Consider the following 23,983-nt stretch of genomic DNA (forward strand, 5'->3'; position numbering starts at 1 on the left):
CGGAGTGGTGAGCTTGTACAGTGTCTACAGTCACAGGTGACAGACGGGGGCATCGTTGGCCTCCGGTTCTTGGAAATGAATCCAGCCCCATGGGTCATATTTGGCACCTCATCACCTCCCCAGGCCTGCAATTAATCCTAGCAAGGACCAAAGCTAGCGTTTTGTAAATCAGGGTTCAGGTCACAGAAACCTCCCTGTCTGACACTGTCCACTCGCACCTGTGCGGCACCTGCCTATTCAAGCTAGGCCACACCACACCTCAGGTCCATCCAGGAATGCTGAATCACACCCTCTGCCTGGCCTTGCACCCAAGGGTGGGCATGCGCCGTGTAGAAAGCTGCCCGGGAAGCAATCCTTTCCCTGCTCTGCAAGTGCTCTTGGCTCAGCCTCTATGGCCCACTTTATAGCTGCAGCCTCGGGTTACCGTAACCTGATGATCGATGCTGGTGGCGAGCCAGAGCCCACAATGCCAGCGGGAGCCCACGCTGAGATTGTGGAAGACAGAGGAGGGGCAAGCACAGAACGCGTGCATTCTTCTCCCCGGCCCTGTCCTCTGGCATAATGGTTTTGTTCCTCTCTCTCCCCTCTGTCCCTTCTGCCTTCCCTCCCCAGGACCTGGAAGAATGCCCAGCTGGGAGAAGCCATGATCAAGAGCCTGGAGGCCCAGGGGCTGCAGTTGGCAAAGGAAAAGCAGGAGTATTTAGGTCGGCTACAGGGGTGTGGGCTGGAATCTGAGGTTCCACGATGGCAGCATTTGGGTGCCTGGGTGACGGGAGGGAGCAGGGGGTGGTCTCTGTGGCGCTTAGCAGGCAGTTTGGCATCCAGAGAGTTTTACGGTGTAATAAACGCCCTCTTGGCCAGTGTGCTGGAGGCGGGAGGGCCCCGTGGTCAGAAAGCCCGCTCTACACGCAGCCTCGTCACCCAGCTATCTCGTGTGTGGATTTCTGTAGCAGCTCAGCCTCTTTAAATCTCAATTTCCTCCTCCTTAAGGTGGGGGATCAAAATAGTTCCTAGCTTTAAGAGGTAGAATGGAGTCCAAGTTGAAGGGAAAGTGTTAGGCATTCAGTGAGGGCATTCAGTGAGGCCCTCTGGGGTCTCCAAGTCCTGCACATATGTACTCCCCACTTCTCCCCTCCCCCTACTAAAACCACTTTAAACCCGGCTGCCAGGCTTTAGGCCCCTGGGCCCTACTGGGTGCTAAACACACTGTGGTTGGGAGAGAAGAGAGAGATGCTCCTCTTGCCTGCCAGCCTGCACCTGGCTTCCTTTGCCCGCTCTGGGTACTCCCCTCCCCAGGCTCAGGTTTGCCATGGCTCTGTAAACGCACCAAGCAGGGACAATGACCAGAAAGGAGGGACAGGGACACAGCTCAGACCCCATGAGACAGCTTCTGTCAACATGTGCTGACTTCTCTCCTGAGAGGTGGTTGGGGAGTGACAGAGACCACCATGGGCGCCTCGCCCACGTGTTCTCCGAGCTGAGTTTTCAGTGAGCGTGTACTTGCTTTGGCAGACAAGCTGATGGAGGAGACGGAAGAACTGTGCCTTCAGAGGGAGCAGAGAGAGGTAGGGGCTCATCAAGGCTGCACAGAACACCCTGCACACCCTTCACATCCCCAAGGGCCAGCTTGTGTTTCTGGCATTTGGGAATGATGCAGAGGGACTGGGCATCCAGAGACTTTCCGGAGACCTCAGATCGGCTGGAGTGGGGGCGACAAGTAAGATGCCAACATCTGCACCTTGTTGTAGCTTCCTGACAGGAAGAATAATTTTCTTCATCATCTCTTAGAAAGTGTAAAGCATGGGCTGGGCGTGGTGGCACACACCTTTAATCCCAGCACTCGGGAGGCAGAGGTAGGAGGATCGCCATGAGTTCGAGGCCACCCTGAGACTACATAGTGAAATCCAGGTCTGCCTGGGCTAGAGTGAGACCTTACCTTGAAAAAAGAAAAAAAGAGAAAAAAAGAAAGTGTTAAGGATGGTTGACCACATTCTAAAGAAAAAAACATCCAAACACTTCCTAAGCTACTTGTCGCTGATACCCACAGGCAGCTGTGACAAGCTTGATTACCCACAGGGGACTTTTTTTTTTTTTAGGTTTTTTGAGGTAAGGCCTCACTCTAGTCCAGGCTGACCTGGAATTTACTATGTAGTCTCAGGGTGGCCTTGAACTCATGATGATCCTCTTACCTCTGCCTCCCAAGTGCTGGGATTAAAGGGGCGCACCATCACGCCCGGCTCACAAGGGACTTCTGTCACCATTAAGAGTCATACAGTTTGATGACTTTGATTCCTTCTTTCTTTCCATGTTGACACTATAGCCATGGGATGATGCTGCCCACAGTAAGGGCCTCAGCGTTGTCGTAAAGTGACCTGTAGATGTAAGGAGCCTGAAGTCCACTTCATGTCAGATCTCTGTGTAGTACCGAGCCTTGCTTGTCCTGAGGGGTCATTTCTACACTTGCAGGGCTGGGCAGTGTAGGGTAAACAGAGTGAACACTGGAGTCACACTACCTGAGATTGCATTTGACCCTCACACTTGTAACTATGTAACCCCCATCGAGTTACTGAGACTTTCTGATCATCAGTCTTCTCATCTTGGAAATGATCAGAATATCCTCTGTTGAGGGATGTTGTAAGGATTAAATGAGATGTTACATACAAAGTTATTGGTTCATAGAACGTGCCTAATGAATAGCTTTCTTTCGTAGTATTATGCCCGTGTTACTACTTTTTTAAACATTTTTTAAAAATTTTATCTATTTTAGGAGAGTGAAAGAGGCAAATAAAGTGAGAGAATGGGGGCTGGAGAGATGGCTTAGTGGTTAAGGCATTTGCCTGCAAAGCCTAAGGACCCATGTTCAACTCTCCAGATCCCATGTAAGCCAGATGCACAAGGTGACACAAGCGTGCAAGGTTGCACATGCGTACAAGGTGGCCCATGCCTCTGGAGTGCATTTGCATTCTCTCTCTTTATTGCTCTCTCTTTCATAAAAAAATTTACAAAATAAATTTAAAAAGAGAGCGAGAGAATGGGCACACCAGAACCTCCAGTCACCGCAAACTCCAGAGGCACGCACCCCACCTTGTACATCTGGCTTACGTGGTACTGGGGAATCAAATCTGGGTCCTTAGGCTTCACAGACAAATACCTTAACTGCTAAGCCATCCTGCCAGGCCTCATGTTATTATTAATTATGGGTCCATCCTGAATGGGAACTGTTTGAAGCCTGAAGCTACACAATGGCTTGCCCAGAGGAGCGCATCTAGAGGGGTCTCGACTGAATCACTCCTTTGCCTTATCGCTGTTCCTGCTCCTCTCCACAGCCAGCCACAGTGCTGAAGGCTTCACTCAGTGCCCAGCTCTGACTTAGACAGGAACTCTGCCCTGTTCCCACCGCCATTCATGGGGCTCTGAGACACATCCTGATGTTAAGAAGTACCATGCCCCATTTGTATCTAAGCCCTTTCAGGGCCTGGCATAGCCTCTGGCCCAAGAGGTGGCTTAGTGGTTAAGGAGCTTGCCTGTGAAGCCTATAGACCCAGGTTCAATTCCCCAGTACCCACGTAAGCCAGACACACATGGTGGCACATGTGCTTAGAGTTTGTTTGCAGTGGTTAGAGGCTCTTTGCCTCTTTCTTTCCCTCTCAAATAAATAAAGTATTTTTTTAAAGCACTGAATGATCAGACTTGAGTCTTGCAATTTTAAATTATAGCTTGGTTTTAATCCAAAAGAACATTTGCCTTCATTGTCTTCTAAAATTTCATGTGTCATCTCCACTTAGTCTTCCACTTGAACTTTAGAGTCATTTTGTTGATTAGAAATGTGTTTTATTTATTTATTTGTTTTGGTTTTTCAGTTTTTCGAGGTAAGGAGGGTTTCATTCTACTGTAGACTGACCTGGAGTTTACTGTGTAGTCTCAGTCTAGCATTGAACTCACGGTGATCTTTCTTTTTTTTAAAAAATATTTAATTTAATTTATTTATTTGAGAGAGAGAGAATGGGCATGCCAGGGCCTCTAGCCTCCAAATGAACTCCAGATGTATGTGCCACTATGTACATCTGGGTTATGTGGGACCTGGAGAATCGAACCTGGGTCCTTAGGCTTCACAGGCAAGTGCCTTAACCACCTAACCATCTCTCTAGCCCTCAGGGTGATCTTTCTACCTCTGCCTCCTGAGTGCTGGGATTAAAGGTGTGTACCACCATGCCTGGCCTGATCGATCGATCGATCAATATATCTATCTATCTATCTATCTATCTATCCATCCACCCATCCATCCATGCATACATACATACATACATATGTATATGTTTATGTTTATGTATATATATTCTCTAAAGGTTAAGGATTTGAACTTGCAAATATGTGTTTGAGGACTGATATGACAGCAATGAGCCTCTTCTCCCCCCAGGGTATCTCCAGACTGTCATCTTAAGTCCCAAGTTATACCGTCCTTTCTCCATAGAGTGCTATGTATTTTGGTTGAGACTTTAGTGTATTGTCAGAAACTTAAGGGCATGTGATTCGGGAAACCCAGGATGGGGTAGAGTGGGAGACACAGCCAGTAGTGTGGAGTGAAGTCTTATCCATCAGAAGCTGAATCTGGGGCAGCAGTTGGCCCGAGGAAAATTTAGACACTCTATCTAGGTCTTAGCTGAGAAATTAGGACAACGGAGACCCAGAGCACACGAGCCTTGCTTAATACCATAGCATTGAAAGGGGGAGGCTGGTGACTGTGAGTGCGCCTGTCTGCTAGAGCATCAGTAAGGCTTAGGCCCAGCTGTTCCTACAGCAAAGGCTGCCTTGGGCAGGCAGCAGGGAGAGAACCACCTCAGGGTCACAGCCCCTGTCAGTGGCATGTTCGAGGTCAGGAGCAACCTTGTTCTAGCCTGGCTTGACCACTGAGCCATTCTGCCAAAGTCTTTCCTTACTTGCTGATCCATTCACCTGTTTCCTGTACCTTCCTCATCGCCACTCCAGGCTAGAGATTGTCAGTGGTCCTTTGGGCACTGTGTACCAGAGACCAGATGAAGATTTTCACCATGATGTCTGAGGTCTTCAGGTGACCGCCTGGTTTACAGAAGCCCAGGGACTAGAACCAGGAGACCTGGACTAGAGTTTCAACCTCATCACTGACTGTGGCCTTGACTTCTCTGAACTTCAAATTCTTTATCCTTGATGCCTGATAAAAATGCTGCCTGTTCCCGCCTACCTCCGGGTTGCTGTGCAGCTCAGTGGACTAGGATTTAGGGAAGTGTTACATGGTCTTGCTGGTGTGCACCCTGTGATGCCAGCCCTGACCTCTTCGACGTAGCACAAAGGGTCTGGGGATCTCAGAGCATAAGCACAGAGCGCAGAGCGAGCTGCCTGGCTGTGCCTGCCAGGGGCAGAAGACCGTGCCCTGTCTTGGATGCCCCCTTCTTGGTCCCCTGTTGCCTCATCTCTCCCTGTGCAAGAGGACAGCCGTCCACTTTTCCTTTTCTGGTTGAACTCTCCCTCAGCCTCTAATGTGGGCAGGTGCTGGGGGAAGTCAGACACACCCAGGGCCAGCTGGCAGGGTTCTGGCCACCACAGGTGGCTCCCTGTCACAACACAAACTGAACTGGAAGGAACCTCTCACTCCAAGTATGAAGCCTTTGCTGACCTTCCTGACGAATGATGATCCTGATTCTGTGATGGACAGCTACTGCTGCCAAGGAGACTTGAAAGTTCTTTCTCTGAGGGAGTTAATACTTGCCTTCTAGTGACTTCTGCTTATTCGTATACTCTTGAAGGTTTTTTTGTTTTTGTTTTTGTATTTTTATTTTGTATTTTATCTTATTTTTTTATCCGATAGCTTATTTTTATCTTATTTTTTAATGAGAGAAAGGGAGAGAATTGGCATGCCAGGGCCTCCAGCCACTTGTGCACGGGTGCAGCCTTGTGTGCTTGCATCTCCTTGTGCATCTGGATTATGTGGGATCTGGAGAGTTGAACCTGGGTCCTTAGGGTTTTTTACTGTGGATTTATCTTAAGTCTTCCAGTTGGATAGTATGTGAGTTTGTAGTGAATCTGTAGACCATGTTGGGAAGAAATGACATTTTGACAATATTGAGTGTTTCTATCTATGCATGGAATCTCTCTCTATCTCTGTCTTCTTGTCAATCTTTTGGATTTCCTACATACATGGTCATGTCATCTATGAATAAACATAGCATCATTTCTCTGTTTCCAACCTGTATACTATTTATTTCCTTTTCCTGTCTTATTGCATTGCCTAAGACTTCTAGCATCATGCTGTGAAGCAAAGCAGTGGTAGAAGGGAATATCCTTACTTTGCTGCTGGTATTAGAGGAAATGCTTCTTATTTCTTACTATTAAATATCATGTGAACTATGGGTCTTTTGTACATATTCTTTAAAAAAATATTTCATTCATTTATTAAGGAGGAGGGAGAGACAGAGACAGAGCTAGAGAGAGGATAGATGCACCAGGACCCATTGCCACTGCAAATGAACCCCAGGTACATGTGCCACTTTGTTCATTTGGCTTTATGTGGGTACTGGGGAATCATCAGACCTGGGCCAGCAGGCTTTGTAAGAGCCTTTAACTGCTGAGCCATTTCCCCAGAACAGTAGATATTCTTTTTTAAATTAAAAAATAAGCATAAATATTTATTTAAGAGAAAGAAGGAAAGAGAGAGAATGGGTGCCTACGTGATCTGAATGCTAGGTTCCCAGCTGATGGAGATTTGGGAATTAACACCTCCTGGAGGCGGCGTATTGTTGTGGGTGGGCTTATGGGTGTTATAGCCAGTTTCCCCTTGCCAGTGTTTGGCACCCTATCCTGTTGCTTTTGTCTACCCGATGTTGGTGAGGAGGTGATGTCCACCCTCTGCTCATGCCATAGTTTTCCCCTGCTATCAGTAAAGTTGGTACCAGAGGAGTGGGATTGCTGCTAGACACCTGACTGTGTGGCTTTGGCCTTTGGGGGCTGTTTTCAAGAAGGATGTGGAAGGATTTGAAACCTTGGCCTAAGAGACAAGTACAGCTTGATGGAATATTCTGGTCAGAGTTGAAAGACCTGAATGCAGTAAGAACTATGGGCTGTGAGGTTTGGCTTGTGAGGGTGAGAAAGAGCTTTGCCTGGACTGGGCTAGCAGTTTGTGTGAGACTGGCTATTATACCTGTGTCCTGAGAACTTGTGTAGGGTTGCTTTGCATAGAAACAGACTGATGTGAGCAGAGGGATATGGCTCAGAAAAAAATGAAATCTTAGGGCCAAAACTGCTACCTGTTCAGCTGCAATTATATGAGAAATTGCAGTAATTGAGATTGGGCTAGCTGATCTGTACTGGGACAACAGAAAGAATGCAGTGTTTTGATGGGCCTGAATGCTGAATGAGTGTCCTGTTCTTTAAAGTTTGCTTTATTCCCCCATGGATTAACAAATTAACAAAATTAACAAGCCTACCTGGTATTAGGAAATGTAGAAATGCAGGAAAGAGAGGGTCATTGAACCTGCAACATGGTCTTGTGTTTTGGAAATGGCCAGTATGAAGCTGGTTTGCTGGATGCCTGCATGGAGACCTGATGGAGCTGTGAGGATGAACCTGGGTTGTAGTGGAGACCCAGTGAAGATGCCAGGACCATAAGAGATGGTTGCTAAGGAAAGCTGCTGGTCTCAGATGAAGTTTTCCAGGATAGTGAGTAGCCTAGCTGGAGGGGCAGAATTGGAACTCCAGAGACTTGTTGCTGGTTAGAATTATTGGACTTGAAGATTTGTCACTGACTAGAGTTGTTGGACTTGGAGCTACAGAGATTGGTGTTTGCCCTGTTTAAATCTTGTATTGGTTAAATATTTCTTTGCTATGCCCAGTGCCATCTTTTGCAGTGTGAATGTGTATTCTGTGCCCTTATGGGTTTTTTGAGGTTGTTTTGGTATTATGGCTCAGCTAAAAGATCTTGGACTATGGGAATGTTTGAATATCATTAGGGTTGATTACAAACTATGGGGACAGCCGGGCGTGGTGGTGCACGCCTTTAATCCCAGCACTCGGGAGGCAGAGGTAGGAGGATCACCATGAGTTCAAGGCCACCCTGAGACTACATAGTTAATTCCAGGTCAGCCTGGACTAGAGTGAGACCTTGCCTTGAAAAACAAAAAAAAAAAAAAAAAAAAAAAAAAAAACCAAAAAACAAACAAACAAACAATGGAGACTTTTAAAGTTGGATGAATGCATTGCATTTTACATCATATATGGTTATCACTTTATGGGGGTAGCAAATCCCACTTGATCATGATGTATAATTCCTTTTATACATTGTTGGATTTGTTTTGTTAATATTTTTTGAGGAGAATTTTGTCTATTTTCATGAGTGATATTAGTCTGTAATCTTCTATTCCCTGTAATATTTTTGTTTTTTGCATTAGAAAAATACTAGCCCAGGAGAGATGGCTTAGTGGTTAAGGTGCTTGCCTGCAGAGCTTAATGACCTGGGTTTGATTTCCCAGTACCTGTGTATAGCCAGATTCATGAAGTGGCACATGTGTCTAGAGTTTACCTGCAGTGACTGAAGGCCCTGGTGCACCCATTCTGTCTCTCTGTTGGTCTCTCTTCTCTTTCTTTCTGCTTGAAAATAAATAAATTAATTAAGTAAGTAATTGAGAGAGAGAGCAAGTATGGATGTGTCAGGGCCTCTTGCCTCTGCAGATGAACTCCAGATGCATGTACCACTTTGTGTATGTGGCTTTACTTGGTTACTAGGGAATGAAACTGGGCCATCAGCCTTTGCAAGCAAGTGCCTTTAACCACTGAGCCATGTCTCCATCCCCTCCAACCCTTACTCTTGCCAGCCTGTCTTGAAACTTACTGTGCAGCCCAGGCTAGCCTCATACTTGCAATGATCCTTCTGCTTCGGCCTGTGGAGTACTGGGATTACAGGTGTGAGTCACCATGCCCAGCCCAGCCTTTTGCATTTTAAGAACATTTAGTATTTTTTAATTTTTTTATTAAAGCTTTTTTTTTATGAAAACTTTATGTGGATACTAAAAAATATGTATATGTAGTAACAAGTTGTATTCTTTTTTTATCCCCTTGACCCCACTCCCATTTCCCTGGGGGCCCTCCTCAGTAGGGTTATGGTATTAACTGTGGGGTCATGAAGGCCTTATTCAGTCCCTGTGGGGTAGATGTGGACCGTGCCTTAAGGAATCCCCACCCACTCAGTGGCTCTTACATCTTTCTGTCCCCTCTTCCTCAACGTTCCCTGAGCTATGGTAAGCCTGTTGGCAGTCTGGTTTAATGTTGAGTTCTCTGTAGCATCTGGATTTCTGCTTTGATGGGTTTTGACTGATCATCACCCTGGAGCTGGTTGTCAAGCTAGCAGCGAGAGCGATATTCATGCCGTTGTTTCCTCTGCAACCACTCCTGAGCCTCGGCAGATGTTGTAGAGGTACCACATCTCATAGTGGGCTGTTGGCTATTTTTTTTGTCTTGTTGAGGGATCTTAGTTCTCCTCCATTTTCTCTGCCATCACTGAGCTACCCCTGGTTTGTTTGCTCCCAGGGACCACCATCCAATATGTAATTTTATATTTAAGATGTGTTCCTTGTATGTAGTCTGTAGTTGGATCTTGTTTTTGTTATTGTTGTTTTAAATTTCTATTTATTTATTTATAAGCAGATAAGCAAAGAGAGACAGAGAAAATGGGCACACCAGGGCCTCTAGCCACTGAAAAAAAATCTCCAGATGCATGCGCCACTTTGTGCATCTGGCTTTATGCAGGTATTGGAATTGAACCTGGGTCATTAGGTTTTGGAGCCAAGTACCTTAACTGCAAAGCCATCTCTCCAGCCCGGGTCTTGCTTTTGATTCACTATGGTAATCTCTGTCTTTCAGTTGGTATATTTAGGCTGTGGATATTCAAAGTGACTATTAATGTACTTGGATTGACAGCTCCCATATAACTTACACGTATTGTTTGTTGCCATTTATTTTATTTTTGTTTATTTATTTGAGAGAGCGAAAGAGTCAGAGAGAGGGGGAGAGAGAGAGAATGGGTGAACCAGGGCTTCCAGCCCCTGCAAACAAACTCCTGATGCATGTGTCACCTTGTGCATCTGGCTTACATGGGTACTGGGGAATCAAACCAAGGTCCTTTTGCTTTGCAGGCAAGTGCCTTTACCACTGAGTCAGCTTTCTAGCCCCACAACTGCTTTCTAACCACCCTATTCCTGGTTCCTCCCTCCAATTCCATGTAATACTTTTGCCATTCATTTCACTTACACAAGTGTACACACTGTGTAGATTATACACAAGCAGAAATAATCAACTCTAACACTGCTACTATTATTTTTGATACTGATTTAGAGCAAGTATAAATAGTAACTGTGAATGTTTTCATTTTACTTTTAGTTATTCAGTCTTTGATCCTTTCCTATCTTTATATAGGTCTAAATTTCTAATCTACATCATTTTCCTTCTCTCTGGAAAAGGTATTTTTTAAAAAATTTTGTGAAATGGGAACTTACTGGGGTGACCCAAGCCAAGCCCCAAATTCTTGGGTTCAACTCATTTCTTGAATCCACCTCTGGAATTTCTGCCTTTCTTTTTATTTATTTATTTTTATTTTTGAGGTAGGGTCTTACTCTAGTTCAGGATGACCTGGAATTCACTGTCATCGCAGGGTGGCCTCGAACTCAAGGCAATCCTCCTACCTCTGCCTTTTGAGTGCTGGGATTACAGGTGTGCACCACCACATCGCTGCCTTTCTATTTCTATTAGCCATTCATTTTTACATACCCGCTTCTTCAAGACCCTTAGCAAGAGTGGCCAGGTGTTGGCTGCTGCCCTGGTCTTACCAGTCTTTGCTTGGCTCAAGGCTGCCTACTAAGTCTTATTTTGTGGGCTGGAATCCCCAGGCCTGAGAGCTGAGGAGCGAGGCCCCAGAAAGAAGTGATGAAATGGGCAGAAGGGAAGGGAAGTTTGGGCAGAGACGGGGGCTTACGGGACTGCGAGAAGAGCAGAGTGTTCCATAAATGAAGTGTCCCTCTTCTATTGGACCCCTACAAAATCTCCCATCATTTGCCCATGCTTTTGCATTTGTGGCTTTCATAACAACAACACTGGACCTGGCAGAGGTGGAGCTATTTTTTTTTTTTAAGCGGGTTGTTCAGGGGTGAAATGGCCTACTTAAGGACGCAGTGGGTTTCCTGTTGTGAGAGCTACTCCAACAGAGTTTGGACTACCTCTTGGCAAAAAGCCAAGCCGAGAACTCAGAATCTGATGAAGGCTGTGTCCTTTAAAAAATATTTATTTATTTGAGAGAGAGAGAGGCAGATAGAGAATGGGCATGCCAGGGCCTCTAGCCACTGCCAGCGAACTGCAGACACATATGCCACCTTGTGCATCTGGCTTACATGGCTATGGGGGAGTCCACCCTGGGTCATTAGGCTTTGCAGGCAAGTGCCTCAACCACTAAGCCATCTCTCCAGCCCCCAAGTGTCCTTTAAAGTGGCTTTGACCCTGGGGGCTCTTGTTCATGGACACCCATTCCTCTGTCCCTTGCGCACCTCACCACATGCAGCTGGTCACTGGCTTATAAGCATCTCCCCAGGGTGCTTAGACCCACTGAAGAAGGACTGAGGGGAGAAAAGCCAAATGGCTTGGTACGGGCAGATTACTCTCTGGTTCTTGGAGGGTATAGCCTGCATCTGCTGGCAACTTGAAATTCCTGAGGGAAGGAGTGGGTTTTAGTCATTGACCCTCCCGCATTTTGGACAGCAACGATTATTGTAGCATAATAGTAAGTGACGGGAATAGCTGCAAGTTGCGGTGAAGGAAGGAGTTTTCCAGGGAAAGTAAAGAGAGGTTGTGGACAGAGTCCCTCTCTGGCTCCTAGGTGATCATTTCTGAAGAGGCTTGAGACCTGTGAGAACAAAGCACCTCAGTAGCTCAGGAAATCTTGCAGCTGGTAAGTTCTCCAGACCTCTCAACAGCTCTTACACAAAACACGGAGGCCATCAGAGCAGGATTAGTCAAGGCCAGAGAGGTTTATCGTCATTAGCAAAATCATGAGTATTAGGTCATACTTTTTTGAAGTCTGAAGTTTTCTTTTAGTTAAGAGGAAGTCTGCGGCTGAGTATTTAGCTTAGTGGGTACGAAGCTTGCTTGGCCATATACAAAGCCCTAGGTTCAATCCCTAGCATTACTTAAACCAGGTGTGGTGGTACACATCTGTAATTCTAGCACTCAGAAGGTAGAGGCAGGAGGATCAGAAGTTCGAAGTTATCCTTTGCTATTTAATGAGTTTGAGACCAGCCTGGGATACAAGAGACCCTGTCTAAAAAGGGAGGTTGGGAGGGGGGGGGCTCTTCAAGAATAAAAATTTAATTTTATTCATATTTTTTCTAAGTATGTCAAATATAGACAGGCCAGATCATGACTTCAGCAACAGCCCACAACTCCTGTATGTCTGTGGCTCTTAACAGCACAAGTGTGCTTATCACATAGCTACATGGGTGACTGGTGGTCTGATCCATGAGCTCTTACACTTGGGATCCAGGCTAAGGGAGCCCCCATCATGTGCCAGGGAGAGGGGACCATAGCCTGTCACACATTATCTTGTCAAAAGATATCTACACAGTCCTCTATCTGTCTTTCTCTCTGTGTCTGTTGCTCTCAAATAAAAATTAAAAAAAAAAGGGGGGGCTGGAGAGATGGCTTAGCGGTTAAGTGCTTGCCTGTGAAGCCTAAGGACCCCGGTTCGAGGCTCGGTTCCCCAGGTCCCACGGTAGCCAGATGTACAAGGGGGCGCACGCATCTGGAGTTCGTTTGCAGAGGCTGGAAGCCCTGGCGCGCCCATTCTCTCTCTTCCTCTATCTGTCTTTCTCTCTGTGTCTGTCGCTCTCAAATAAATAAAAATAAAAAAAAAAGATATCTGCACAGAAGTAGCACACTTCTGCTCACAGTCCACTGGCTTTCACAGTCCTGTGGGTCTGTCCTCCTGTGGCAGGCGTACGTCCACCATGCAGCTCAGACAGTGACCACATTTGGCAAACTGAGTCAGTTTGTAACCATTGATTTACACCTAAAGTGTCAACAATAATTAGATTAGGAAATAATTATTTGGATAAGAAGTTTAAAATCAGATTCTTCCCTCTCCATATTTCCTCTCTGCATCTCTTCAAAGTCAGTAATAACTTCCTCTTATATGGAGGCAGCGCCACCCCCTGGCTGGGATTTCATTGTATTTGGGAACAAAGCTGCCAGATGACAAGGAGAGAGTAATTTGGAGCTGGAAGGTGAGAAAGCAAATGTAGAAATAATATGTTCCCACAGCATAAAATATGGAGGAACAAGCCGGGTGTGGTGGCGCACGCCTTTAATCCCAGCACTCAGACGGCAGAGGTAGGAGTATTGCTGTGAGTTCAAGGCCACCCTGAGACTACATAGTGAATTCCAGGTCAGTCTGGGCAAGAGTGAGACCCTGCCTCAAAGAAAAAAAAAGGAAAAAAAATGGAGGAACAAAGTAGTCGTCATAAAAATGCTTCAAAACTTCTCATGAAGCTGGGTATGGTGGCACACGTCTTTAATCCCAGCACTTGGGAAGCAAAGGTATTAGGATGGCCTTGAGCTCCAGGCCACCCTGAGAATACATAATGAATTCCAGGTCAGCTGGGGTTAGCGCAAGACCCTGCCATGAAAACAAGAACAACAAAAACTTCTCACGAGGGGCTGGGAAGTTTGTTCAATAGTTACAGGTACTTGCTTACAAAAAGCCTGCCAGACCAGGTTCAATTTCCCAATACCCATGTAAAGCCAGATGCACAAAGTGGGACAAGTGTCTGGAGCTTGTTTGTAGCACCAAGAGGCTCTGGCATGCCCATGCTGTCTCACTTATTTCCTTCCTTCTTTCCTTCCTTCCTTTATTTATTATTATTGTTTTTTATGAGAGAGACTGAACAAGCGCACCAGGGTTTCCAGTCACTGCAAACAAACTCCAGATGCGTGCACCATGTTGTACGCATTGCACATGTGCGACCTTGTATGCTTGTGTCAACTTGTGTCCCTGGCCTTCGTGGGATCTGGAAAGTTGAACATGGGTCCTTAGACTTTGCAGGCAAGCGCCTTAACATCTAAGCCATCTCTCCAGACCTCTTTCACTTTCTTATGCTTTCTCTCAAGTAAATAAAAAAATACTGCCGGATATGGTGGTGCAAGCCTTTAATCTCAGCACTCAGAGGGTCCCTGAGTTTGAGGCCAGCTTGAGACTACATAGTAAATTCCAGGTCAGCCTGGGCCAGAGTGAGACCCTACCTTGAAAAAACAAAAAATTACATATGTATTTATGAAAAACGTCTCAGGAAGTGTACCCCCAATGCCACCTTCCACTGAATCCTAGGAAAATAGGACCCCTGGGGTCTCCAATTTGCTGAGAAAACACTCAGACTGTTTAGCTTCCCAAAGGGGCTGGTCTGGACCCCTGAGGTTTATCCTGGGTTTCCTGGCTTTTGTGTACCTGCAGCACTGAGGAGAGAAAGACCGTCCACCTGACTCCAATGACTTGTAGGAAAAAAAGTGACTTGGGTTGGGAATGACCTTTCTGTGGCACTTCTGACTGATGTCATTCTGTGTACCGGAAGTACATGGTCCTTGCTTTTTGCTTCAGCATTGAGGCCCAGCCTTGTCTTCTTAGGGTGTTGGTGACTAGATTCACCCAGAGAAGCAAATCCAGATTTATAATCACATCTGCCAAAGGACACGGGATGGAATCATGTCTAAGCCCTGCCTTCAGCTTGCTGTTTTCATGGGCCGAGTTCATCACCGATTTGGGTTGAGTTGACGCCGTGCTTGTCTGAGTGGCGCTAGGCCTCCTCAGAACTTAACTGCAAGTCTGGCCCAGTCTATTCCCCAGACTGAGCCACAGTGTAGAGTGTGGAGGGAGGCTCCCAAGCTTAAGGGGCTCTGCGTCCCGTCCTCTCCGTGACTTTTCTCGTCCCATCTGTTCTCTAGGAGCTGGAGCGCCTGAATCAAGTGCTGGAGGCCGAGAAGCAGCAGTTTGAGGAGGTGGTGCAGGAGCTGAGGGTGGAGCAGGAACAGATCAAGAGGTGACGGGGCCTCAGGAGGAGCAGCGGGAGGGATGCCTGGCTTTGGCAGAGCCAAGGGTCTGGGTTGCATCCAGGTCTGGGTTGCCTCTCTCTTCCCAGTGCTCAGGGCTCTGGTGTACCAGGAGGAAGATGTCAACCCCCACAGGGTACTTCTGCCCACTCTTAATGATTTCTTGCAATAATACAAACAGGAGCACCATGCCTGGCTTTTTTTTTTAATTGTTTATTTTTATTTATTTATTTATTTGAGAGAGAGAGAGAGCATGAGCACACCAGGGCCTCCAGCCACTGCAAAAGAACTCCAGATGCGTGCGCCCCCTTGTATATCTGGCTTACGTGGGTCCTGGGGAATCAAGCCTTGAACTGGGGTCCTTAGGTTTCACAGGCAAGCGCTTAACTGCTAAGCCATCTCTCCAACCCTGGCTTTTTGTTTTTTGGTTTTTTTGAGGTATGGTCTCACTCTGGCCCAGGCTGACCTGGAATTTACTCTGTAGTAGTCTCAGGCTGGCCTCAAACTCATGGTGGTCCTCCTACCTCTGCCTCCTGAGTGCTGGGATTAAAAGTGTGTGCCACCATGCCCAGCTATGCCTGATGCCTGGCGGCCTTTTTTTTTTTTTTTTTTTTTTTATGTGGACACAGGTCAGACTAAGGTCCTTATGCTTGCACAGCAAACAGTAGAGCAATTGAGCCATCTCTGTATTCTCTAATTAACTTTTAGCATACAAAGCAACAGGGAAACTCAGTCTTATCAAATACATAAAGCAAATATCTTTGTAGCTTCCAGAACTGTGTTAGATGCTAGAATAGAAGATAAGAACCTCCCCATCAGGACCTTACTACTTGGTTGGGAAAACCACTCTTGCCCGGAAGGAAACATTAGTACACTATTAGTGTGGCTGGGTTCTAGAAGGCATGAAATGAATCCAGGTTTTCTGTGTTATGGGGATTAAAGATCTGTGTGTGATCTTTTGGGCTGAGTAGGCTTTGGACAATTGAGCAGGAGATGGGAAAGACATCCCAAGTACATGTGGCAAAAAAAAAAGGGTGGTCTTATGGTGAAGGCTTGCAAAAACAAAAGCAAGAGTCACCCCAAGAGAGGCATGTCCAATGTAGCAGTGAGTGCCCAGCATTCCTTGGCTTCTCCAGTGCTTCTCTCTGCCTGCGGGTATCTCTAGGTATGCCCTCCATCATGGGTTCTAATGCTGAGTCCACCTTGCTTGGCTAGGTTCTGCTTGTGGCCCCGGGCCCTGTGGCTGCTTGGTGGGCCCAGGGTTGCAGAGCACTGGGCCATCAAGGGTCCTTCCAAACCATATCAGGAGGTGTCGCAGAAGTATGTCTTTGTGCAGGAGGTTGGGAGGGGTAGATGCTGCCATACACAGCTGTCTGTCCCCACAGGGAGCTAGAGCTCACCGCAAGATGCCTTAAGGGCGTGGAACAGGAGAAAAAGGAACTGCGACACTTCACGGAGTCCTTGCAGCAGACACTGGAGGTGAGAGGTTATGGGGAGGTCGGTTGCCTAGGAAGCAGACCAGTTGATTGGACCTCACACTGTTGGTCTTCTCACATGTTTCTCTGGGGCAAAGGGATGGGGCAGGAGGTGGCACTGGTCTCCTCTGCGGACAGTGGGGAACTCCAGTGGACACATGAGGCCCCAAAGCACAGACTGCTTCTTCCCAGACCCAGAGGGTAAATTCCAGCTTGTCCTTGCAATGACCATGGCCTCAGGAGACTTGCTTTGCCCAGTGCTTTTATTTTTATGCCTGGGGGAGGACTGAGCAGCATGGGCAGTGGAGCCACTCACCACATCCCTCCATCACCTCACTTTAGCTGCTCCCGCAGTTGGTTGAGGTTGAGTGTGAAGGGACATCAACTGCCCAGGTCACCTTCATCTGATACCACAAGAGCTATGACAGGGAACAGGGAGTGGCACTTGTAAAGGATCAAGCACAAACTGTTTAATATGCCTGCAAGTTCAAACTCTGGTCCTAGCCTTTTCTCACCTGTGTGTCTGGCACAATGACACCCCAGCTCTTGCTCCAACCACTGAGTTCATGTCCCCAAGAGAAGCAAGCTGTTTCATCTCCCAGCATGCTGTTCCTTCCATATGCCACTTCCTTTCTGTCTCCTCTTTACCTGGAGAGCTGTTCACCCTCCTCAGACTCAGCTCAAGTATCTCCTTGGTCACGCATCCTGGATTCTTCTAGGCAGATATTTTTGGAGCTCTGGGCGTCTATTTATGCTGTACATCTGTTACGGGATTAACACTCTAGCTTGTGTCTTCCAGACTGTGGGCTTCACTTGACCGTGCCTTAATGGCCTCTCCAAGCTCCAGCACCTGGAGTGAGTCCAGCGTAATGTGTGGCCCATACCTGTTAAATGAATCCATGAATTGCCTTGACAGCTGCAAGTCTGTCTGTCTTTCTTTCTTTGTTTTTCCTTTTTATTGACAGCTTCTATAATTACAGACAATAGACCATGATAATTCCCTCCCCTCCTCCACTTTGCCCTTCACAAATCCACACTCCATCATATCCCCTCCCTGTCTCCATTAGTCTCTCTTCTATTTTGATGTCATCATCTTTTCCTCCTATTATGAGGGTCTTGTGAAGGTCGTGCTAGGCACTGTGAGGTCATAGATACCAAGGTCAATTTCTGTCTGGTCCATTGCATTGTAAGCAGGCCTACCCTTCCTTTGGCTCTTACATTCTTTCCGCCACCTCTTCTGCAATGGACCCTGAGCCTTGGAAGGTGTGATAGAGATGTTTCAGTACTGGACATTCCTCCGTCACATCTTCTCAGCACTGTGGTGCCTTTTGGGTCATTCCAGTGGTCATGGTCATCTGAAAAGAGAAGGTTCTCTACCAAAAGTGAAAGTAGCATTAATATATGGGTATGAACATTAAGTGAATTGTTTACAGGGCAGTTTGGTGAGAATGATATATGTATTTAGCCAGATAAGAACAGGCTTTCCACTCCTAATGCTCATGACCTACCCCACCATCGGCTTTTGATTAGGTTTTTGGTACCAGGCATGCATTCCCTCCCATGGAGCGGGTCTCCAGTCAATTAGAGAGCAGCTGGTCTCCCCCGGAGCAGACATGTCACTCTTGCACTACTGGCTCCACTGGCCTTGCTGGCCAAACTTGAGGCTTGCAGTGTCCACTTTTTTTTTTTTAACCACTGATGGCTTCTGTCTCCCATAGGGCTGCATGCAGTGCAGCTTTTTCCAGCTTTCTGTCAGCTGGTCTACAGGGAGGAGGTTTTCAGCTCAGCCCCAGGACAGCTGCAAGCCTTTCTAAGCTCTCATGAGTGATGTGGTTTGTTTGTGGCGTCTGAGTTTCCCCTGCTTCGCGTCACGGGGAGTTGCCTCCGTGGGTGTTTCCAACCCTAGGATTTCAATGTAGTCTAAAGTCCCAGACGCTAAGCGCAGAGAGAATGTCTAAATTTGCACTTACACTGGTCTTGTTGGGCATTTTTTTTTTTTCACATGAACCCACTACAGCACCTCCTAGAGGAACAAGGAATCCAGGAGGTCATAGTGCCCTTGGGCCTTGGGACCTGGTTCCAGCAGATGCCATGTTCACTGGTAGTTACATTGTCTCCTCCTTGACGATCTCCACCGAGGAGAGACATTGCCTTGTGATGATGAGAAGGGAGATCTCAGAAGGAGTCATCCCGGGCGTCCCTCACGGAGGACTGAGCGAGGTGAGCCGCCATGCCGGCGAGCCTCACGTGGGCCTTCTGCTCCTCCCGCCCCTGTGCCAGGAACTCTCCATAGAGAAGAAGAAAACCCTAGAGATGCTAGAGGAGGATAAGAACCAGCCGCAGTCGCAGGCCAGTGAGAGCGAGCAGCCTGCCGCCAGCGGGGGCCTGCGCAGCAACCTCAGGCAGATAGAGGAGAAGATGCAGCAGCTGCTGGCCGAGAAGCTCCTGGCCGAGAAGCGGTGAGGCCCCCACACAGCCCGGGCGCGGACAGCTTCCCTCGGGTTGTCACCGAGACCCGGGTTCTAGCTGGCACTGACCAGATGACTTACATCCTTTCTTGCCTAGGACTTGGTTTCCCCAGCAGGCAAATAGAAGTAGACTCTGTTGCCCAAAGCCAACCTGCTAATTGTGTGTTGCAGTACTCGTAAACAGTGCAGAGCGTCATCACGCCCTTAGAACCGTGCTCTGTGGACAGCCAGGCAGGTTCCCTTAGCCCCCTGCCACCCGTGACACAACTGAGCCTCAGCAGGCTCATGGGACTTCCCCGAGGTCACCGAAGTGGCAGACCCCGGACCTCTAGGCCTAGACAAGCGCCTGAGCCACCGAGCCATGTCCTCCCCAGACCACACCTTTAAGCCTAGGGCTGCCATGTTCTGACCACGCCACTCCTCTCGTCATCTGGTCAACCGGACCCAGAAAAGTTCTGGGAGCTCAACCTCTCTGTAGCAGCAACCGTTTCTGGTGGGCGGGCGTCCATTGAGCACGTCTCCTGCCGGCAGGATGAAGGAGAATGAAGAGCGCTCGCGGGCCCTGGAGGAAGAGCGGGAGTTCTACTCCAGTCAGTCGCAGGCACTGCAGAACTCACTGCAGGAGCTGACAGCTGAGAAGCAGCAGGCCGAACGGGAGCTCAAGGTGGGCAGGCCTGCACGGGCCTGGTGCCCGGGCTCCCTCCCCACTCCCTGTGCTTGCCAGCCAGCTGCCAAGCCCCCTCTGCCAATCTGACCAGCTGGTGAGGGCATGAAGCCACCAAAAGGGCTAGCAGCCTGCCCTACCAAGTGTTAGCAGCAGGGATCAACCCCAGCCGTGGGTGAGGCAAGGAAGCAGAATGTGGAAACTTCCCTGCAAAGCCACTCGGGTCCCTATTGAGTGGCCAGGGAAGGTGAATTAGTTCCATTTCTCGCCGCTGTGACAAAATACCTGACAAAAGCAACTCAAGGGAAGAAGGGCTTATTCTGGGTCATCCCATGGTTTAGGATGCAGTTCGTCATCACGCAGGGTGGAGGAGGGAGCTTTGTGGCCCGAGCATGAGGCAGTTGGTCACATTTTTTTGTGTGTTTGTTGGTTTTGGTTTTTCGAGGTAGGGTCTCACTCTGGCCCAGGCTGACCTGGAATTCTCTGTGTAGTCTCAGGGTGGCCTCAAACTCATGGCGATCCTCCTACCTCTGCCTCCCGAGTGCTGGGATTAAAGGCATGCACCACCACGCCTGGCTCTTTTTTTCCTTTTTATTCAGTCTGGGACCCCAGCCCAGGAGATGCCACCACCCACATTCAGGGAAGGTCTTCCCAGATGCCCTCTCAGACACACCTGCAGGTGTGTCCTTGAAATAATTTCACTCAAGTTGGTGATGATGATTTTTTTGGTGGGGGGGTCAAGGTGGACTGACCTGGAATTCACTATATAGTCCCAGGGCAGCCTTAAACTCACGCCGATCCTCCTACCTCTGCCTCCCGAGTGCTGGGATTAAAATGAAGATTAGCCAACACGGAAGGCTTTGGGAAGATGGTGACCGCTTCAGGGACCTGACTTAACTCTTGAGTGTCCCTGTCCTCAGGCTGAGGTGAAGGTTCGCATGGACCTGGAAAGACGTCTGCGGGAGGCAGAGGGGGCCCTGAGGAGCCTGGAACAAGGGCTCAACTCCAAGGTGCGGAACAAGGAGAAGGAGGAGAGGATGCGGGCCGACGTGAGCCACCTGAAAAGTGAGCCCCAGCCCCACAAGCCCGTGCCCAACAGAGCCTGGAACAGAGCTGGGTGTGCATGAGGTTGTCACTGTGCGTGTTTCTTCTCCAGAAAGCATCCCCTTGGCACCACCTCGCTGTGGTAGTTGGACCTGGTATGAGGGTACAGGGTGGCAGGAGGGAGCCTGGAGTTTCTTCTTCTCAGCTCAGAGCTCCATTCTCAGCAGAGCCACCCTGCAATGACTACAGATTGTGGTTTGAGGTGCAAAGGATGCCCCCACCAACTACTCAGCAGGACCCTTAGGTGGGGAGGGATGATCCCAGGAAAGTGACATAGTCAGACTGTCCACTTAGGTTTCCTTTCACCACAGGGTTCTTTGAGGAATGCATCCGAAATGCAGAGCTGGAGGCCAAGATGCCGGTCATTATGAAGAACTCTGTGTACATCCACAAGGCAGCCACTCGCCGCATCAAGAGCTGCCGCTTCCACCGGCGCAGGTCCAGCGCCACCTGGAATGACAGTGAGCCCCTGGGTGCTCTTGCGGGGTTGGGCGACCTGGGCTAGTGGTGGCCCCGCGGGAAGAAGGCAGGTTGGAAAGAAGCATATCGGTGAGGTTGGACTGCGTGGCCTCTCCTGAACTTGACTCCACCCAGTCTTGGATTTCTTGAAGCCTCTGGAAGGCTATGGGGCAGGAAGGGTCTAAAAGAGAGTTGGATTGAGGGAGGCAGGGTGGGCTCCAGGGTCAGGGGCCAGCCCTGGCAGAGGAAGTGCCATTCATGAGGTGACTGGACCCTGTCTCCGCAGTGAAGCCATCCCAGTCCTTCATGACCTCCCAGCTAGAAGCCAGCAACACAGAGGAGCTGAAGGAGGTGGTCAAGCGGCTGAGCAGAGACCAGCGCTTCCGGGAGTCCATCTACCACATCATGGCCACCCAGCCTGGAGCATCCTCTGTGCTTCCCCGGGGTGGAAAGTGATGGGAGCCCCTCCCCGGCCTCCCATCTTTCCTTGGTGGGGATGGGGTGGCAGAGGGAGGCCTCCTGGCTCCTTCCCACCAGAGCTCCACCTGGGAGACCAAGGGCTTCAAAGGATGGGGTAACACCTCCCTCAGACAGACCCTGAGCCATGACCTTGGATTTGCGTTAGGTGGGGAGGGCCCACACTGGGTGCTGCCTGGTTATCGGGGTGAGGGGAGGAAGAGACCTGGCTGTGTGTAGTTTCTGTTGGTTAGACAGATTGTGGAGGAAGACTGTCTGTCCTCGGGGGCTGCCTGAAGCCTCTTGGTCCCCTCTCTGTGGTAGTCTGTCAACCTGCCACTCTGCCCTGGTCCTTATGAATGATGGGTGGCTTCACCTCCCCAAGGGGGGCTGACTTGTCTCCCCACATGACACTCCCTAGCCTTCTTCTGGCACTGCTACCCAATCTTTGCCAAGGCCCCTCGACTGATTCCACTTCCCAGGGGAGGGAAACAAGGTCCCGAGTACATCAGCCATAGCCTCACAGCACCACGCACCCTGGTCACAGTATCTCTTTCCTGGGTTTGCCCTGGCTGTGGGGCCACCCAGGCCTCCCCTCCTCCTCAGATGGGCTTCTTCACCTGCCAGAGAAGGAGCGTGAGGGCGAATCCCACCGTGTTCCTCGCTGGGGGCTGTCATCCTCAGAAACGCTGCTGGCTCTCCCAGAGGACACACAGCCCACCCAGGAGTGGACAGAGGCGGCCCAGGCTCCTGTTTTAATCCATAGCCAAGCAGCTGCCTGTACAAGATCGCAGCCTCTCCCCGGAGGCTGGAACGTGTCCCTTAGCCATGACAGTCTTTTTCCCGCTGTTCAGGATACTGAGGTGTTCTTTGGGATGGACACACAGCCACAGCAGGATAAATCTAAGCAGAAGGACAGCGCCCCCCCCCCCAATGCCGGGGACCTCAGAGAGTGATTGCCGAGGCCAGCCAGACTGCCCAGCTGTCCGTGTGCCCTCCTTTGCGGGAGGTGGGGCTTGGGCTTCAGCCATCTGCAAGATGTGGCTGGTGTGCGGGGTGGGGGGAGCTGTGGAATCAGCCCATTTGAGTGTAAATGTAGAAGCTATAAACGTGTATAACCCTACATAAACATGGAACTTGTATTTCTAATATGTATGTGGAATGAACTTTGAAATGAGGAAGAATTATAAAGCCAAGATGACTGGCTTTTCTTTTCTTTTCTGTTTGGTCTTTAAATAATTAGATTAATGATGGCTTGCTGTTAGAGAAAGACCTTTTGGAAATTTTCAAGTGCATCTAGTCTTCCTGGGCAAGCTAGTAACCAGAAAGAAAGTGTTTGTCTCAGGCCACTTGGGATTGCTAGACCAGAACACCTGCACTGAGTTTATGGACGACCAGGAACAGACTGTTGTGAGTTGGAGGCCAGCCTGAGCTGATTGTCAGATGCAGGTCAGGGAGTCCAACTTGTCCTTTAAGAGGAACCATTGCCATGACAACCCATTCCTGCAAAGATGATTTTAATCTAGTTGCCTAGGGCAGAGCCCCCTTAATTCTCTTAAAGGTCCAAACCTCTTAATATTATTATAATGGCAATCAAATTTTAACATGCATTTGGGAGGGGACACACATTCAAATCATAGCAGTGCCTTCCCTTGCACACTCACTAACCAACCCCCTTACCTCCCCCTATTCTCACTCTGTAATTTCCATGCCTCAGGCAAGTTAAGCCCGGGTTATCTCCAACTAACAGATCAATTCCCTCAGTGTGTACTTAACACCATTGTGTACCTAAGCTAGCTCGGTACATGGAAGAGGAGCAGCATCTCTATGGAAATATGTAGGGCTGGGATTGCTTACTGATTTGTGTGTGTGTGTATATATATGTACATCTATGTATATAGTGTGTATATACTAATTATATGTAATATATATTTACCTGATACAAACAAAACCTATTCCTTGGTCAATTAAATGGATTTCACGCAATACTCCGAAGTACATGGTGCAGTCATTGCTAGGAACATGCTGCCCTCTGCAGGACAAACGTGGAATTGTAAGATCACTGGTACCCGTTCTGTTGGGCAAGGTCTCAACACACCAGAAGAACTCCCCACTGCTTCACCTCCTGTGCCTGGCCTCTTAATAATTAACTAAAAATTCTGTGTTTCCACCCTGAAATCATGAATGTACCCATGTAACAGGAGGATTTTCCTCTGATTTGAGCACAGACCAGAGCGACAGGACTGACACTA

At 48.5% G+C, this 23,983-nt stretch overlaps 1 protein-coding gene across 1 annotated transcript in view; it reads left to right on the forward strand.

Annotated features, from left to right (window-relative positions):
- The window catches only part of Plekhd1 (pleckstrin homology and coiled-coil domain containing D1), a 38,930-nt gene extending 15,213 nt beyond the window's left edge, over nucleotides 1–23,717 (forward strand). Inside the window, exons 5-13 of the mRNA XM_004649290.2 lie at nucleotides 613–704; nucleotides 1,513–1,565; nucleotides 15,001–15,095; nucleotides 16,491–16,584; nucleotides 18,861–19,039; nucleotides 19,580–19,712; nucleotides 20,633–20,777; nucleotides 21,128–21,277; nucleotides 21,562–23,717. Of these exons, the coding sequence (XP_004649347.1) occupies nucleotides 613–704; nucleotides 1,513–1,565; nucleotides 15,001–15,095; nucleotides 16,491–16,584; nucleotides 18,861–19,039; nucleotides 19,580–19,712; nucleotides 20,633–20,777; nucleotides 21,128–21,277; nucleotides 21,562–21,731 (1,111 nt within the window). The 3' untranslated portion in view covers nucleotides 21,732–23,717. The remainder of the gene's footprint in view (nucleotides 1–612; nucleotides 705–1,512; nucleotides 1,566–15,000; nucleotides 15,096–16,490; nucleotides 16,585–18,860; nucleotides 19,040–19,579; nucleotides 19,713–20,632; nucleotides 20,778–21,127; nucleotides 21,278–21,561) is intronic.
- Nucleotides 23,718–23,983: the final 266 nt, after the last annotated feature.

This window comes from Jaculus jaculus, chromosome 7, assembly GCF_020740685.1.
Source record: "Jaculus jaculus isolate mJacJac1 chromosome 7, mJacJac1.mat.Y.cur, whole genome shotgun sequence".
Classification (NCBI taxonomy): Eukaryota; Metazoa; Chordata; class Mammalia; order Rodentia; family Dipodidae; genus Jaculus; species Jaculus jaculus.